An 18,441-nucleotide genomic window follows, 5' to 3' on the forward strand; every position below is an offset into this window, starting at 1 on the left:
ATTACCAAAGTTTTACTACAAATTTACTTAATTTTTCTTGAAAATTTTAATTTATTTTTGTAAATTATGTATTAAAAAAATAATATATAAAAATAAGATAGCTAAAACAAAGATATTAGCATGGTAAGGTTTCGATGTACCAGTTAACAATAAGTATACATACATACATGTTTGATTCTTTTAGCCGTTAACACCAAATGTTTTTGCCCAACTAAAATTACTCGTAACTGCTATAGTCACTTTTATATATGACATTAAATTGTTAACTGCTACCAAATATCTTACTAATATTCACAGGTTTCAATAATCTCTAATTGAAATCTATACCCTCTCAAATTTAGATGTTCCAAAATGTTTAATGTCTACTCAAAAGTGTTATATTATAACAATAGATGATAGTGCATTTAACGTATACGTAGAAAATAACAAGATATTGTGCCTATTAAGTCCAATGTGCCTATATACACCTTAACTTATGTTTAACGCCTAATAAGTCTATGTAGCTCAATAAATTGTAGGCGCTAATACGTACGTGATAACACATTTTGTTAACGCATAAACAAATTGTAGCAAACCAAATTTGTTGCTGATTTCGTGTCAATTTTGGAGCTTTTCTCCATCGATTTACGTGGAGAGCAATTTAACATGTGATTTAACAGTAACCTACTACATACTTAAACTAGCTTTAGCTGGCTACCATATCGTACTTGAAGATTTTCTAAGATATTTTTCCATACTTTTGTCATCACTCTTTCACCTAACGTAGCAAATGGTGAGAGCATTTTAGGAAAGCTACAGAGCTTATTGGATTAATCAGCAAAAATGGTAGATTGCTAATTTTGGTGCATAACTGGTATATCTAGCCAATTATCTCAAACATATATATATTAATATCATGAAGAAGTTGTAGAAAATCTAAGGATTATGATGTAACTAACAAGCTTATTAAGAAATGTTAAATTGATAAAAGAATGTATTTATTATTTTATTTTAATATAAGTTATAAAAATTATTAGAAGACGATTGTACGTCCTATAATTTCATGTAACTTATAAAAACTAACTCATATGATGATTCTAATCACACCACACTAAATCTTCTTATAAAACGTCTTATGAAAATTCACATTCGACGGTTTACTTATATAATGTTGGATATTTTGTATAGCTTTTCTTATAATCTCTGTAAAATTGACGATGAATCATATTTTTGATAATTGAATCTGTAAAGATATAAATAAACTTTTAATCAAATCACATTCACTGCGTTAAGTAATTCTAATCAAATCACTGAGTTAAGTAATTTTAATCTTTGATTATATAATGAATTCCAAAAGGAACCTGATTTAGATGAGTCTACAAAATAAATGAAGAAGACACAAAAATGTCCAAAACTTGTTGACAAGAGGGAAAATAAAATAAAATGGTAACCTAGTCAACAAGGCCAAAATGAGCCATTAAGAGCCAAACAAAAGCAAAGAGCTCACCACCTTTGCTAAGCAGTTCCAGACGAGCCGTAGCATCACAATGCAACGAAGCAAAGCAAATCAACTCAACCCACACTCTACTCAATATCTTCCATTTATTACGACATCCTTGCATCTGCTTCAGCTCTCTCACAATCGAACTAGCTCCCTCCAAAATACTCTCGTTACCCAACTCTCCACTAACACCACCATTAACTAATGCTACAATCTTTTCACCAGCTAGTTTCACATCTTTCGCTTTCTTGAAACTCTCCTCCAACAACTCCTCTGCCTCTACCATCGCGTCTTTAAACCTAAGCATCCCAAGACCAGCCACTTCAGACATCAACTGAGGTTGCAAGATCATAAGATACATCATGTAGTCTGATAAGGTTTTGCTGAATTCACGGTGCTCATCTGGTTCTTCTTCTTCTTCTTCTTGGTAACATATCTCTGTTGCTATGTGCCACAAGAGAAGAGTCTCATCGTAATCAACGTTTTCCACGTAATGAATCAGTCTCCTTGAGCAACGATTCTCTCGCAATGTCCATTCTCCTCTAGCTGAACATATTGTCTTTGTGTTCTCCTCTGTATCCGCAAACTTCGATTTGTGTCTCACCTGCTCAAACACAAAACTCCATAGAGTTTTCGTCATTGGTTCACTAGACACAAAGCCTTCCACTCTCATGTCATCTATAAACTCCTTGACATCAAGACGATCGATTACGTAGGCAACAAGAAACCTTAAAACCTTGACAAAAGCCTTGACGGGGTAAAGAATGTAATGAGCCACTTTGTTTGATGCCATGACTCGTACGATATAGCATTGAACACCATGGATACATTTGACGAATTGTTTCATCATGTATGGTGAATCTCTTCTTCCACGAACATTAATCTTGCCATCTGTTTTCAAGAAAAAGTTGAAAAAATTGAAAGCATAGATCTTTCCAGCCCATCTTCGAAGCAGAACCGGCCCTGCAATCACCTCATGACCGTGATCGATTATCTTCTCCCATCGCAGGCTCTTGAAACCAAGGATCCAGTTGAGTACAATGCTTATTCTTGATGGTTTTGAGTTAGGCTTTTTCTGTGGCTTGCATAGCACGGCAAGTTTCCAGTCAGAGAGCAAGAACACTAAAGTAGATATAAAATCCAGCGTTAGACCAGCTAAGAACAACATGTATGTGATGATAACATCGGTATGCTGAAACTCTTGAATCTTCTTCTTGTCTCTATAATGGAACTTACAGAAAGACCAAACAAGAGATCCAGATGCAATGACTCTAAACAGAAACCCTTTCTTAGTATGAAGAATAGGTGATTTAGTGTAGAGAGCATCATAAATAAAACATAGCTCAGCTCCTAAAACCATCAAAGCTTCTTGAGGATTCAACACGTTGAACAACGCTTGGCTTGCCTTAAGATCTCTGAAGCTGAAGACGAAGTTAGATATGAGACTTGTGAAGTGACGATAAAGTGTGAAAGCATGTTGAACAGTCTCTAAATCGGTTAAGTCTCTGTCTGGCTTGGCAATCTCCATAGGACGTCTCTCTGAACGGAAAATCCAAAACAAGAGACTAAGAACATCGGTAGGAGTCGGTTCTTCTAACCCTTCTTCGACATCGCTTCTCTTTAAACCCTTTGTCTGAATCCCGGAGTGTCTGAACTTACCCGAGCTTGCCACGCTCAAGGCCATTGTCCTCTCTAAGTACTTTATGATACCGGCGGTGAAGAGTAAGAGAATAGAAGGCCATAGAGGGTTGGGGAGAGAGAGAAAGACCACGAAGACGCAGACAAAGGCTTGGAAAATGAGACCGAGCATGTGTCGAGTCCAGAGAGCGTTGTCTTCTAAGGAGAAAGCGGTGATGGTGTCTGGTCCGCCTAGGTGTAAGAGAAGGAAAGGCGACCATAGAGCCATGAGTTTTTGGTTTTGGCGTGGTTCTTGGTTTGGTTTTGGATCGGTCCATTGATTCTTGGAGATTAAACCGGCGGCGAAGTTAGCTGACCAGTCGGCGAGGAGGTAGCATGACCATAAGAGTATGGTTAGAGACTTGGATGATGCTCGTTTCCTAGTTGGGGCAAATAAGATGAGAATTGTCTGAAGAGAAAGACTTAAGATTAACATTCCTCTTATGTTCCATCTCTCCCAGACGTTTTTTATTTCTTCGGGCAACACTTGACCCATGTTCTTCTCTCTATCTGTGAGACAAGCTCCAGACCTTCAATCCTCTTATGAGTTTCATTCCCTGCTCGAAAATGCGGCTAGGCGGCCGCCTAGGCGCGGTGCGGAAGTTGACCGCGGCGAATATACCCAAATTAGCGTAAGCGTTGATCTGCATTACTCGCGTTGGACCGTCTAATTCCCGCCTAATTTTCGAATTGACCGCCTAAGTTTTTTTTTTTTTTTTACGTTTGTGTAAAGTTGAAACACGGTTGATTATTTTTTTACTCATTATTAACATATGTTGTATAGTTATTTATTACTAAATAATTACAATTAGCTATCAAACCCAAAACAAACACATAGATATTACATTTAGAGATTTTTTCGTACCAAATACACCATAATCTAAATATTCGATGAATAAAAAAGAAACTGTTTAAAATTATATATAAAAAATTATATAATTATGTCTAAGAACTAGTGCCATCATGTTTAAAATTAGCTAAATATATTATAAATATATTAAATTGTATTTAAAACTAGGCCCCGCGTAATCCTCGAGTACTCTCCGATTTTTCGATAGCCCAAAGTTGCCGTCCGAGTAGCGCCTAGCGTAGTTCTGAACACGGGTGTCATTTTAATTTCAAACATTAATATATTAATTTTTTTAAAAAAAAAATTAAAAAAAATATATATATATATACTGATTTCCATGTGAGTAATCAATGCGTATGTTTAGTGGGTAGGGTTTGGGCACTAAACCGAATTAAACAAAGACTCGAGCGACTCTATTACTTTACTGATAGTACGAATAGTATAATCGGTTTAGGATTTGACTTCTCTATACCCATCATTAACTCAATATGTTTGTTCACTTAAGGAAATGAACATTGTATTTGTCATATAACTTATGTAAGAAACAAAATATATATAAACGATAAAATAAAATGATATAGGTATTTAATGTAGTTTACCAAAGTTATTAATTTTATGCAAAGAGAAATCTTATTAATTGAATACTGAATGTATAGTTTTCAAGATAAATTAGAATTATAAAATACACAAAATATATGGAGACGTATTCAACTAGGTGTCTGGGGTAATTTGATTTTTAACTAATTTTAGATGACTTAAGTGAATTGGGAATTTTATTTGAGTTTTGCTAAATCACCTTAGAATCTCATCTAAAACTATGTGATTTATATTTCTATTTTTTTAATTATGAAATTTCACTCAAAAATTCTAAAGACACTTATTGGTTTATATATTTTGATTGATTTAGAAATCTATGTAGTATTTATAAATCCAAGTAAAATATACAGATTTTTAAATTTTTTCGGATTAGTATTTACAAATCCGGAGGTTTTCCCTCGGATTTGAGTTTTTGTATTTTTAACAAAAAATCCAAACAAATCCATTCAAATCCATTATAAAATCAAATTTATTAATAAATCCGTACCATTGAATAACACTTGATTTGATATAGAATTTATGAATCATTAAACCAATAACACATGATTTTAATACATATTTGAAAATCATATAACCAATAACACTAGATTTAGTTTGGATTTTCAAATCCATTAAAATACAACAACCAATAAACCCCACTACAAATACATTTTTTCTTATACTTTATGAAATCACAAGTTTAATAACATAAGAATTTAAAATGGTATTTTAGTATTCACATTTAAATAAGAGAATGTTATTCAATCATTGATTTAAAATCTATTATCAAAATTTTGCAATATATCAAATTTTATAATTTTAAAATAGATTAAATTGATGAATTCTAAATTTATGCCGTAGACTTTGGATTTTGATTTTAATTATTTATCATGAAATTTGAAATTGATTAGGTGCGCAGGTTAGTCTTTCTTTATTCTTTTCAAAAAAAAATCCGTGTCATTAATTACCGCATCATATGGAGATATGGATGGAAAGTTGTATAACAAATAGGAGATCCAATCAGGAATCTATCAAAAAAAATATTTTTAAAATTTTCAAAAATCAAAAGAAGAGAATGAGTGGATGCTGTGGAAAGCCAATTTTCTTTCTAAAGTGATTTTTGTAAAGCAATCGAGCTTTACACTTAGAAAATAAATCTACACCAAAAAAATTTAGAAAAAGAAATATATTAGCTTTGGAAATTAATTTTTCTACGGCTTTTGTTTAGTGCTTTCAATTGTCTTTGAAAATGAATCTACAGCAACAAAAATTAAAACCACAGCAAAAAAATAACCTAATTTCTAAAGCAAAGAACATAAATGTACAGTCATTTCCAATCAATCCCATAGTTTTTTGGTTAGAATACTTAAAATTTTCATGAGCCAGATGTCTTTTTATTTATATTAAAAAATAAAGACTAATTGGCATGTAGGGTCAATATAGTATTTAACTAAACACAAGCTTAGACCATGATTAACCCCAGTCTTTTAACTGGAGTTTTTAGTTTCGAGTAAGAAATGATTCTTAATTATTCTTAGATTTTAACTAAGAAAAGCTAAGAACCGTCTTTTAAATAAGAGATATTAGACCATGATTAACCCGGAGTTCTTAGAGTGGGATTTTTAGCAGAAGTTAAGAAATTGTTTCTTAACTTTTAACTAAAAAAGCTAAGAACCGGTTCTTAAAGAACCCCGGGTTAATCATGCTCTAAGAGTCGTCTCTTAGACGAAAAGTGCAAAAATAAAATAAAAAGAATGTCAAATCATGAGTTAAGAACCTCAGCTAAGAGACCGGTTAATCGTGCTCTTAGGGAGGCAAAACCGATGATCACACAGTAGGGGCAATATAGTATTTAACTAAACACAAGCTTAAGAGGCAATACTAAATATCGTATTTTCAATAGCTCTGTTTTCAAATCGAAAGAAGAGGGGACATGGCAGCAGAGACGATCCCGAAGGACGTGAAGAATCTTTGGGAAGAATGGAACATTCGTGTTCTCATCATCTTCAGTCTCTCACTCCAAGCGATCCTTGTCGTCTTCTCACCCAGCAGAAAACGCGCATCCGGCAAGCTCTTCGTCTTCCTCATATGGTTCGCTTACCTTCTCGCCGACTGGTCAGCAAACTACACCATCGGTCAAATCTCAGACACTCAAGACGAGGAAGACGGTGATCAATCTTCGTCGTTGAATCACGAGCTTTTAGCCTTCTGGGCTCCGTTTCTTCTGTTGCACCTCGGTGGTCCCGACACGATCACTGCCCTTGCCTTAGAAGACAACGAGCTTTGGCGTAGACACTTGTTCGGACTCATCTGTCAAGCAGTTTCCACTGTCTACGTACTATGTCTGTCGATACCTAGCGGGATAGCGGTCCCCACAGGGCTGATGATTGTGGCTGGAGTGATCAAGTTTGTCGAGAGGATAAGAGCGCTTTACTTGGCGAGCTCCGGGAAGTTCAAGGGATCTGTTCTTCGAAAGAACGAGAAGCTAATGAGGAAGGAGGAGGATCCAACAACAGCCGGTGTACCGATCAAGCCAAGTAGAGAGCTGAGAGATCTCGAGGTGGTGCAGTACGCTTACAAGCTCTTTAACATCTCCAAAGGTCTTGTCCCTGATCTCAGATTAGCTTCTCGAGGATGGGATGAGAGCAAGAGGTTCGTTGACTCGTTGACTCCTGAGGAAGCTTTAAGGGTTTTAGAGGTGGAGCTGAGTTTCATGTACGATGATTTCTTCACCAAAGCCAGTATCTTGCTCACTCGGGTCGGATCCGTCTTCCGGTTTATAGCTTTTGGATGTCTTGTATCATCTCTATGCATCTTCTTTTCCAAGAAGAAGGAGAATTACAAGAGATTTGATGTTAGCCTTACGTATGCACTGCTCATAGGTGGAATAGTTCTTGAACTAGTTGTTGCTGTAATGATCTGTGTATCCGATAGAACAATAGCCATAACAAGGAAGCTTAAGCAGAGTTCTGACGAAACCTGGTCCTGGTATGACAAATTCTTAAACTGGATCCTTGGTTTCAGGAGACTGAAGTGGGAGAGATGTAGATGTCCCATGAGCGAAGAAGACCTCTCCGAGGCACATGAGGTACTAAACAGGAGATTCATGTTCCGGAGATGGTCTGAGTACATACATGGCTACAATCTAATCGAGTTCTGCCTTAGGATAAGTCCACAGAAAATCCACCGTCCAGAGGGTTACATAAGAAGCTTCTTTGACCTTAGGATAACTCGTAGACTCGCTTTGGTTGCGCAAGGAATGTACTCATGTTTTGCATCTATGGAGGGTGGAGTATCGACAGCAATGACATGCTGCATTATAAGAAATATCTGGCTCCTTTTATTCTTCCCTCTCCTTTTGTTATTGGCTCCTTTAGTTCTACTTGTGGACCTTCTCCTATTAGGGGTTGGTCAGTTCTTGGAGTTCTTTGGTGTCCAAGATGAGATTACAGAGATTATCTTCAAATCCAGCGACCGTCTCCCCAAAGATCTTTGGGAGTTCATACACAATGAGGTGAGGTATAAATCTCGTGTCGCTGTGGATAGAGAACGTGCCAAGAGGATATCTTCTGCAAGAGGCGAGTGGACGCTAAACCAACCTCAGAGGAGCGGAACTGCGGAGTTAACAGTGGAGCAGGCACTGGTTCAGCATGTGAGTTTAGTTGATTATGGTCAAAGCATCCTGTTATGGCACATTGCCACGGATCTAATCTACCGCATAGAGATAAGGATCCTGACAGAGGAACAGTACAGATGTAAGGAAGTGAGTAAAATGCTGTCGGACTACATGATGTACTTGATGATGATGAAACCTGCCTTGATGTCAGCTGTTGCGGGAACCGCAAAGATGAAGTTCACGGAGACTTGTTCTGTAGCTAGAACGTTCTTCGGGGATGGCTTTTCGGATGTGAGGGAAGCTTGTGGGGAACTTTTGTCAAAAAAAAGGAACATGATGGTGTTCTATATGGGAGATGAAAGCACACTTGAAGATGCGTGTAAGCTTGCTGAAGAACTTTTAAGGATAGAGAGGAGATCAGAAGAAGTAAGCGTTTGGGGATTAGTGAGTAGAGTTTGGGTTGAGTTGCTTTGCTATGCAGCTAACCATTGTGATTCTAAGCAGCATGTTGCTCAGCTTAGTCAAGGTGGTGAACTTGTGAGCTTTGTTTGGCTCTTTATGGCTCATTTGGGGATTGGTAAGCATGCTACTATGCACCATCCAGCTTGATCTCCTTTGTTGCTCCATTCATTTGTATTTGGTACTCCCACTTTTTCAACACCCTTTTCTGTCTTAGTTTATCTCTTACTTATATTGATATGCATTGAATCTGTTATTATAGTACACTTACGAGTAATATTGATGAAATGCATTGAATCTGATATGACTTGTTATTATCCAGAGAATTTTGGTAAATAAAGCTAACGTACCTCAAAAACTATATATAACTAGGCTTTAAAACAAGCAAGTAGCTTATGTTTTCGAACAAAAATATTTTATATATTGTTTTTGTGCCCAAAATAGCCGAAGGTGAAACCTCTGCCAAATTGAAGATTCAAGGTATACAAATACCTTCATTGATATAAATAAAAAAAAAAAAAATTCGTGTTCAAACGTTAAGAAGTACAGTTTATTGAGATTTGCATGAAAGGGTTGCAAAGATATGAATCATATAGGTACGTGCATGGGTTTAATATAAATTATGTAAACCGTTATTGTTGTGAGGTACGTGTGATGATAAGTCATAAGCGTAGTAGAGGTTTTTTGGTCTCTATGAATGTTAATATTAACGTCAGAAAAGTTTTGAAGTTGTGAAAAAATGAATGGTGTAGCAACCCCGAGTTCAATAGGTAGACAATGGATACATATGCTTTCTCACAGCAACATTAAAGCATTGGTTTACAAGATTATATCCCCACTAATTTGATAATTAACATAGGTTTAACAGTTGATGCTGATCAAACATTACGGGTTTTGATATAAGCCACTTTCTTAGAGTCAGACACTTTAACCAAAGTCCCAAGCTCATAGCTAATCCAGCAGTTAAACCTACTCTTATCGTAAAAATACCCCAAACATCTACAGTCCACACTACATAAACCACGACACTTGCGCTCTCCAACAGCAAGACCAACGTCATACTTGGTCATGAAATGATCAACACCTCCAAGTCTATAATAATGAAACGTCTCTGGATCAACACTGTCTTCTTGAACTTAAAAGCTTTACTCCATCCCAATATGCCCATACCCGATGGAGAAGCCATACACTGATTATGCTCACAAAGCCCAAACTCTCCGCATTTTGACGGTAACCAACACTCGTTGCTTCTACGTTTAAGAGCTCAAACGTTACTTCCCACTAGAGATGTCAAATGGGCGGGTTGTGCGGGTTTGGGTGTGTCCGAATGGGTTTCATTTTTTTGCTGGACATTTTTGGTCGAAGCCCAAATAGAACCATGTCCAAATGAGACCATAACCAAATAAGACCATGATTTGTTGGGCTATCCATGGACGGCCCATACGCCCATTTAATGTAAACAACATAATTTCAGTTTTAAAAATTTAAAGATTATTAAGTTTTCAATTTTAAAGATGTCACATACTTAAACTTTAAGTTTTAAACTTCATGTTTCAAAGTTATAAAAAATTCAAGATAAGTTTAAAAAATTCGTAATTTCGTCTGACTTGCGGAAACAGAAACAGTCGCCAGACTCGCCACCAACTTCGTTATGAACACAAATCACCGATCTATTTAACACATAAACCATAACACAATATTAGTAGATGATACGAATCAGTAGCTAATAGTGAAAACCCATAACACAAATCACGAAAAATCAAATCTTAAGAGATGATGAAATCAGAAGTTGGTGAAGAATCGAAAAAAAATTGAAGAAGAACGAAGACGAGGAAGAAGAATCGAACACGAAGAGGAAGAATCGAAGACGAGGACTCGAAGAGGAAAAATCGAAGACGATGATTCGAAGAGGAAGAATCAAACACGAAGAAAAAACACAAGAGTGAGACGGGAAGAAAAAAAAAGGTGATTTGTGTTTTCTCCCAATTTTTCAAACCCTAGACATTTAAGTTTATTGGGCCGCCCATTGTCCAAGTGGTTAAGCCCAATATTGTCCATGAATATAATTGGGTTCACCCATCTGGACAAATTTTAATTATGGTTTAATCTGGGTCTGTCCATTTTGGACCATATCGATTTGGACACGGGCCACCCATTTATAGCCCGCCCATTTGACATCTCTACTTCCCACGCAAGAAAACTAACCTTGAAGTCAAAAGTGTAGTAGATCCTAAGGTTTCCATCAGCGTCAAGTCTGAGGAAACTTTGCGAGGCATTACACCTAGCCCGAGCGAGAAACTTGGGCCTAAGACCAGGAGTGGCTAGGCCCAACTGAGTCGCTGTTCCTGGTCTTTAACCGCGTAGAATGTCGTGCTTGGAATAAACCGACCTTTTTTTTTGCTAAGAATGTTAATATCATATTAATGATGTTTAGATTTTACAAATTACAATCTAAGAATACTCTACCTTGGCAAAAACAAAAAAAAACAAGATAGAGCAAAAAAGGCAACACAACAAAGAAAATTAAATGACAAAAGGAGTTGAAATTTCTCGAGTCGAAATTTCTTTCTATTCCTTCTTGCCAAAATTAAGTTCTTCACATCTCTATAGATCATTCTCGAGATCACCGCAGGAAGAACCACGCAATGGTTGTGATAGGTGTTGTTTCTCCGTTTCCAGAGATGGTAGATGGTCGCCTGCGAGGCAAGTTTCCTTAGGATTGATGGGCTGGTTAGGTTCCAAGGTCGTTATAGAATAAACCGACCTTCTATAACGTAATAAACAACGGTTCTGTTGTTACTACTCCTAGGGATTAAATGACTTAGAACGAGCCGGTTAGGTTCCAAGGTAAGAGTATATGACCCATTGTCGCGGCTTACAAGCTTGTTCAAGCGATCAAGTGAGACTGGCCAACCAAGAGCGTATCGGTCAGAAAATCAAAACTCTGCCACACAGGCCATCCCCCATCATCAAACAACACAAGATTACCGTTCTCGTTCATGATTAAGACAATAACGCCTTTTTTGTGTTTGTCTACCAGATGACTCTACCATCTGGCTGAGACAGAACAAGATTCCCCTCTGGTCCGAAGGAAAGAGAAGCCTCTTCGTGGACTGGATGTTGTGGGTTAGCTTGCCAAACCCAACGGATGATGGAGTCGGGACTTCCTGTTCCCATACCTATGGCGAGTGTATGCATTTGGCGTGGTAAAGAAACATAGACGGAAGTGATTACGGATGACACCTATGTCTCTGTAACTTGCGTTGTACTCCACTTTGGAGTCTCCGAAGTGGCCATGATTTAGGAATTTGAGCTGCTCTAATGGAGGAACTTGTGGTCGGATCAGTGAGATGAGAAGAAAGAGAGAATAAGAGTAAGAATATGTGATGCTAATGCCATTTTTGTTTTCAAGGTCTTTGAATAGTAAGAAAATGGGATGTGTATTTATGCTACAAGATTTAGTATAAAATTATGTACAAGATATAGTATAACTAGGTCAAGTCTCAGTGTTAATATTCTATGACAATTTGTGTGATTGTGTTGTAGTTTCTTAATCAGTATTGTACGTTGCACATGTGTGTTTTTTTTTGCTAAAAATGCTAATATCATATTAATGATGTTTAGATTTACAATAAGTTAATCTAAGAGCTACTCTCTACCTTGGCAAAAAGAAGGAAAAAACAAGATAGAACAATGTTTATGAACCTAATAGATTAGATAATCCAACTTGACAGAAAATGAAATTTCTTCCTATTCATCCTTGCCATGATTGTATTCTTCACATCTTTGTATATGCACAACAAATGCACTTGCGCATGTGGTTGTCATAGAAATTTTTAGCTAGTTTGTATTAACTTTTACACACATGCGTCTAAAATTAATAAAAATGGTTAGAAGTCAATGACTTTGAGTAGATGCAGTAATTGAAAAAGTAGATAAAGCCATGAAATATAATTAGATCTCTGTATTGATTAATTTATCTTAAACTGGCTTGTGATTAGGATCATTTGATCATATTATTAGATTTCTGAATTGATTGATTTATCTTAAATATTTTTGTCTCTAAGAGTTCAGAACCGTTTTCTTGCTTGCGTTGGTTTTGTGGAAACAATGAAGAGTGGCATAACCGGTTATCTATGTGAACCGACTTCAGAAGATTTCAGCAAGGCAATGACTAAATTCATCAAAAATTATAAGTTAGAAACTGAAATAGCTAACGTGTTCTAGATTCATTCTCTCTACCAATACATTTGGAGGAATAATGAATCAGTTTCTCCTTGATGTCTGGTCTCCAAAACAAGATTGAGATTAATACTCTGAAACACACACTGGCTCAGTTGCTGACTACATCAGCAACTGAATGACTAACAATACATGCAATTAAATTAAAAAAAACACTATGTACAGTGGAACCTCTATAAATTAATAATGTTGAGATTTTAAAATTTTATTAACTTATAAAAGTTTTCTTATATAATTTTTATTGTAAGATATATTTATTTTAAGATAAGACAAAAATATTTCATTTTAGTGTATAACCATTTATTTTTATTTTTATTTTTAAAATTTTGATATTTATATTAATTATATTTTATTATTTGATGTATATAATATATATTGCATAGAACTTAAATGTGGGTTTAGATATAATATTACTAAATCTCATCAAAATATATTAAGTGATAAAAAATATAAAAATAATTTCATTGTGAATATAAAACAAACAATATAATAATAGATTTTACTTATATAAAATATGTATACATATAAATTATTAATTTATAATTTTAATGAGACCATATATTTATATAAAATTTTCTAAAAAAATATTATCTTATTATTTTGTTGATTTATGTTAAATTTTGAACCGATCCAAATTGGAACTGATAAATTTTTTATAGAAATAATTAATTTATCAATTATTAATTTATAGAAGTTTTACTTATTAATTTATAGAGATTCTACTATTATAAAAACTCATATAGATGTCAGTATTATTACAAAACAACAACAGAACCAAACAATGGACCATGGGGGGGTTATAATTCTCACTCAACAGATTACAAAAAAAAAAGACTTCAACTTGAGCAACACCCGAGTTTCTTCAAAGCAGAGACATCGTTTTTAACCTCGATCTTCTCACCTTTTGGAACAGATCCGTTCCCATCTTCACCAGCTTCCATTTGCTTCTTGCTTGTGATACGGTAAATCTGTGTCAAAACCTCTGCAAAGGCTTCCTCGACGTTGGTGGCTTCAAGGGCAGATGTTTCCATGAAGCAAAGCGACTCCTGCTCAGCATATGATTTCCCATCTTCCGTGGGAACAGCTAGTAGATGGCGGAGATCAGATTTGTTGCCGACGAGCATCACCACAATGTTAGGGTCTGTGTGGTTCTTGAGCTCCTTTAACCACCGGTCCACGTTCTCAAAAGTTGCACGGCGGGTGGTATCATATACTAGGAGCGCCCCAACGGCTCCACGGTAGTATGCACTTGTGATGGCACGGTACCTGTGACCAGAATCAAACCGAGAATCAATGATAAATTGAACAAATGTGCTAACAAAGCGATAGGCTTTGTAATCATTGGTCATACAAGAATATTCATATCCTAATCTAGATCAAGAACTCGAGGATGTGCATACTGATCTAATATTCAACAATTTTGCTATAAACTAATTTGCTAAAATCGTTTCAATGGAGGAAACCCTCCAGATTAATCCATGTCTTTGCACTTTTATTCCACATCAGCCTCATCAGTCTTAGCAGCAACCTAAGTAGTAAAAGTGAGCAAGTTCTTTGCTTACATTCTACAATAGTCTCTATTGTAGTGTTCCTGATTCTACTGATCATTAATCACATGCTCTTGTTCATCCATCCAAACCAGATTCAACTCAAGCAAATCATGCTCTTATTGAGTCAAACACGAAGACTAATTTTCAGAAGAGAGGCTATTATTTAATCTACAGTTACATTATTAGGTACCTCCATAATCTACCCTTCAATGATATGGTCAAATGAAGTCAACGTCTTCAAAGGAACAGTTTTTAAGTTTAAAAAGTCAACGGAGAGACTCTGTTTAACACACATTCACTACTCCAAATCCTAAAAACTAGACCTTTAAAAACGAATTCAATACCAAATTACCAAATAAAGATATATAGATTGAGCTGATAGATTCAATTCCAATGTAGGCTCATGAGCTAGATCTGTGCAAAGGAGCTAGTGATCTTAAAAACCAAAGAACGCAAAAAAAAAAAAAAAAAAAAAAAAAAAACCTTTCTTGACCAGCAGTATCCCAAATCTGAGCCTTGATGACCTTTTCATCGACTTTCAAGGTCCGAGTTGCGAACTCGACGCCAATGGTGGATTTAGACTCGAGATTGAACTCGTTTTTGGTGAATCTGGAGAGGAGATTCGATTTGCCTACCCCGGAATCGCCTATGAGTACGACTTTGAAGAGGTAATCGTAGTCGTCTTCCACTTTGTACCCTGCCATTATCTCCGCTGCCGTCTCAAGGTGCTTCCTTCTCCTCAGCAGCGATTGATCTGAAGAGAGAGAGAGAGGAGAGGAGAGGAGTGTGAAGGTGTAAACTGAGATTTGAAATAAACTCGCGAAAGTGGTGTGAGAGTTAACGTGACTGTTGGTGATGGTCTGTGATAATAGGATGAGATCTGACCCGTTGATCTGTTGAGCGCGTAGGTGACTGTGGGGATTACGATATGGTTTTGACGGATTTACCCTTGTGTTTTAATGCAATGTGACGTATAGTTAATCACTGTAAAGCAAGGTTTAGTGCCATAAATGCCGTTTATACAACTATTGTGTGCATGTGTGTGTTTCTTTTTGAGAAATTATACGATTACTGTGTGCGTTTGAACTCGACCATCTCTAAAAGACATTCTATAACTTCAAATATGAAGTGTTTTGCCCTCTAAGAGCATCTCCAAAAGACATTCTATAATTTCAGATATGAAGTTTTTTTGCTCTCCAAAAAAGAACTTCAAATTTGAAGTTTTGAAAGTTTTGAAGAATGGAACTCTATATTTGAAATTTCATATTTTTATTTGCATTTTAGTCTCTACAACTACACGTAACATTTATGATTCATATAAATATTTTATTGTATATTGTATTAATCCTTATAAAAATAATATCTCATAAATATTTTAATTTTTGTTTACAAAAATCTAAGTTTTACACATAAAATTAAATAAAACTTTAAAATATTTAAAACTAGATTTAGACAACAAAAATATACAAAAGAATTTTAACAAAAAAAACTTTTAAAAAATTACATGAAGACATAACTATTACACAAATTTAAATATTACAACACCATTATAGTCAGGTAAGTTTGATCCGGAACCTTCAGAATTTCCAAATATTGATCAATTTTTGTTTGTGTAACTGAAGATGGTTGTTGTTGTTGATGATGTCTTTTCGTACAATTTTTTCTTGTTCATATTGAATATATTGACGAGTATAAATATCATCGATAAAAGTTAGTCTTTTAGCAATATTTTATGTTTCTTGTTTTATTTTCTTGTTCTGATCTAATGTATTTACAAGTATTAATATTACTCAATTTCAACAGTTTTTCATCTCTAATCTACAAATTAAAAATGAGGAGAGCCATTTTTACTTCGAAATGTACTAGTAGATTTTATATGCATTACGAAAATCACTTTATGGAATAATATGATATTTTGCTTGAAGTTTAATATTAATTAAGTTATTTTGCTTAAAATTTTATATTTTAATATAATATTTTATTAATTAATATTTTGTAATATGTTTATATATGTGCTAGTTATTTGCAAAAGTTTTATGAATTTAAATTAGTTATGAGAAATATAAAGACCATATTATAAAATAAAAATAATTTTGAAGCTGAGTTTGAAGTTTTGCTTTTGGAGAATAACACATTTAAACTTCAAATACAGAGTTTTGGAAACTTCAAACTATAGTTCTTTTTTGGAGATGCTCTAAAAAGAAACTTTTAAAGAGTAAAACTTTATATTTGAAGTTTCACTATTCAAAACTTCAAATTTTAAGTTTCATATTTTTATTTGCATTTTGGTTCTTACAATCACACATCACCTTTATGATTCATAAATATTTTCTCGTTTATTGTTTTAATCCTTAAAAAAATTAGATCTCATAAATATTTTAAATTTTGTTTACATATTTTAAATTTTACACATAAAATTAAATACAATTTTAAAATAAGATTTAAAATATTTTAAACTAAACTTAGACAACAATAATATACAAAAAAAAAACTTAACAAAAAAATTTTAAAAAATTACATGAAGACATAACTATTACACAAATTTAAATATTAGAACAACACTAATAGTCAGGTAAGTAACCTTCAAAATTTTCAAATATTGTCCAATTTTTTTGTGTAAGTTAAGATGGTTGTTGTTGTTTTTTTTTATATCTTTTTTGTAAAATTCTTTCTCGTTCATATCGAATATATTCACGAGTATTAATATCATCGAAAAGAAATTGGTCTTTTAGCAATATTTTATGTTTCTATTTTACTTTCTTGTTCCGGTCTAATGTATTTACAAGTATCAATATTACCCGATTTCAACAATTTTTATCTCGTAATCTACAAAGTAATATTACGAAATGCACAAATAGATCATATATGCATTACGAAAATTATTTTATGAAAAAAATATGGTATTTTGTTTGAAGTTTAATATTAATTAAGCTATTTTTATTTAAATTTTTAAATTTTAATTGAATATTTTATTAATTAATATTGTTGTAATATGTTTATATATTTGCTAGTTATTTACAAAAGTTATAAGAATTCAAATTAGTTATGACAAATATAAGGACCATATTATAAAATATAAATAGATTTGAAGTTGAGTTTGAAGTTTTATTTTTGGAGAAAAACACTTTTAAACTTCAAATATATAGTTTTAGAATCTTAAAAATAGAGTTCATTTTTGGAGATGCTCTAAAGGAATCTAGAAGAATTAGAAAAGAAAAAAATCGAATCAGCTTTAGGTCATATGTTGCATATATCAACTATAAAGTTAATATATAATAATACTTGTTAGAATCTAACTAATCGATAAAAGAAAACAAGAAGATGTGAGAAATTGCTATCTTTAATTTGATAGTCACATAAATTACAATCTTTCCCCTACGACTCTCAGTTTAGTTTCTTAAGTTTTCTTGTCTTGTGATCATTTATCTAGCACTAGTGGAGTTTGGATAGGCTCTTGAAATCTTACATGTTTGCTCTTGATTGGACTCTATTGAGCTTATATCTAACCAAAGCATAAAATCATTTGTGTTATAGACCAGGTTACTACGTACTTATACCACGTTCATTTTTAGCAGCAAGAGTCTTGATTTACTCCTTTGTTGTATGAACTGTTTGTTTCTTCGTTAATGTTTTCATTACTTGTAGAACAACAAAAATCATTTCCGACCCATAAATCTAGGCCTCTTCTTGGGTATTGATAACTCAAAAAGTTTAATGTACTAAAATTATGTCAATTTGTAATGTCTATTTAACCGAGTTTATGTTTTCTAGGTCTGGGCGTTCGGGTACCCGTTGGCATTCGGATCGGGTTTTTCGGGTTTTCGGATTTTCGGGTTTACGCTTCTAGGTCCCATACTAAAATTTTATTAGTACGGGTCGGGTTCGGATAATAACACTTCGGGTTCGGTTCAAAATTGTATTGCATCATAAAACCCATAAAGTAATCATATATCGTACGGATTCGGGTTATATCGGTTCGGTTCGGATATAA

The 18,441-nt window shown here is 34.3% G+C and overlaps 4 protein-coding genes across 4 annotated transcripts; 1 reads left to right on the forward strand and 3 right to left on the reverse strand.

Moving 5' to 3' along the window:
- Positions 1-1,413: 1,413 nt before the first annotated feature.
- On the reverse strand, positions 1,414-3,653 carry LOC106308942. The gene has a single exon (XM_013746042.1). The coding sequence runs from the start codon at positions 3,651-3,653 to the stop codon at positions 1,431-1,433; it is 2,223 nt and encodes a 740-aa protein (XP_013601496.1). The 3' UTR covers positions 1,414-1,430.
- Positions 3,654-6,505: 2,852 nt separating this feature from the next.
- Positions 6,506-8,944, forward strand: LOC106310216. The gene has a single exon (XM_013747447.1). It carries the CDS (start codon positions 6,517-6,519, stop codon positions 8,806-8,808), a length of 2,292 nt encoding a protein of 763 aa, XP_013602901.1. The 5' UTR covers positions 6,506-6,516; the 3' UTR covers positions 8,809-8,944.
- A 592-nt stretch (positions 8,945-9,536) lies between these two features.
- Positions 9,537-12,057, reverse strand: LOC106310513 (epidermis-specific secreted glycoprotein EP1). Its single transcript, XM_013747745.1, is given in 9 exon segments — positions 9,537-9,784; positions 9,787-9,905; positions 10,811-11,006; positions 11,009-11,047; positions 11,423-11,560; positions 11,563-11,682; positions 11,685-11,851; positions 11,853-12,027; positions 12,030-12,057. Coding segments are annotated over 9 exon segments (1,230 nt in total).
- Positions 12,058-13,681: 1,624 nt separating this feature from the next.
- Positions 13,682-15,242, reverse strand: LOC106307480 (ras-related protein RABA1b-like). Its single transcript, XM_013744450.1, has 2 exons — positions 14,934-15,242; positions 13,682-14,166 (listed from the first exon to the last, which is right to left on the reverse strand). The coding sequence occupies exons 1-2, from the start codon at positions 15,152-15,154 to the stop codon at positions 13,737-13,739; spliced, it is 651 nt and encodes a 216-aa protein (XP_013599904.1). The 5' UTR covers positions 15,155-15,242; the 3' UTR covers positions 13,682-13,736.
- Between the last annotated feature and the right edge of the window lie 3,199 nt (positions 15,243-18,441).

This window comes from Brassica oleracea, chromosome C8 (genome assembly GCF_000695525.1).
Source record: "Brassica oleracea var. oleracea cultivar TO1000 chromosome C8, BOL, whole genome shotgun sequence".
NCBI classification, from domain to species: domain Eukaryota; kingdom Viridiplantae; phylum Streptophyta; class Magnoliopsida; order Brassicales; family Brassicaceae; genus Brassica; species Brassica oleracea.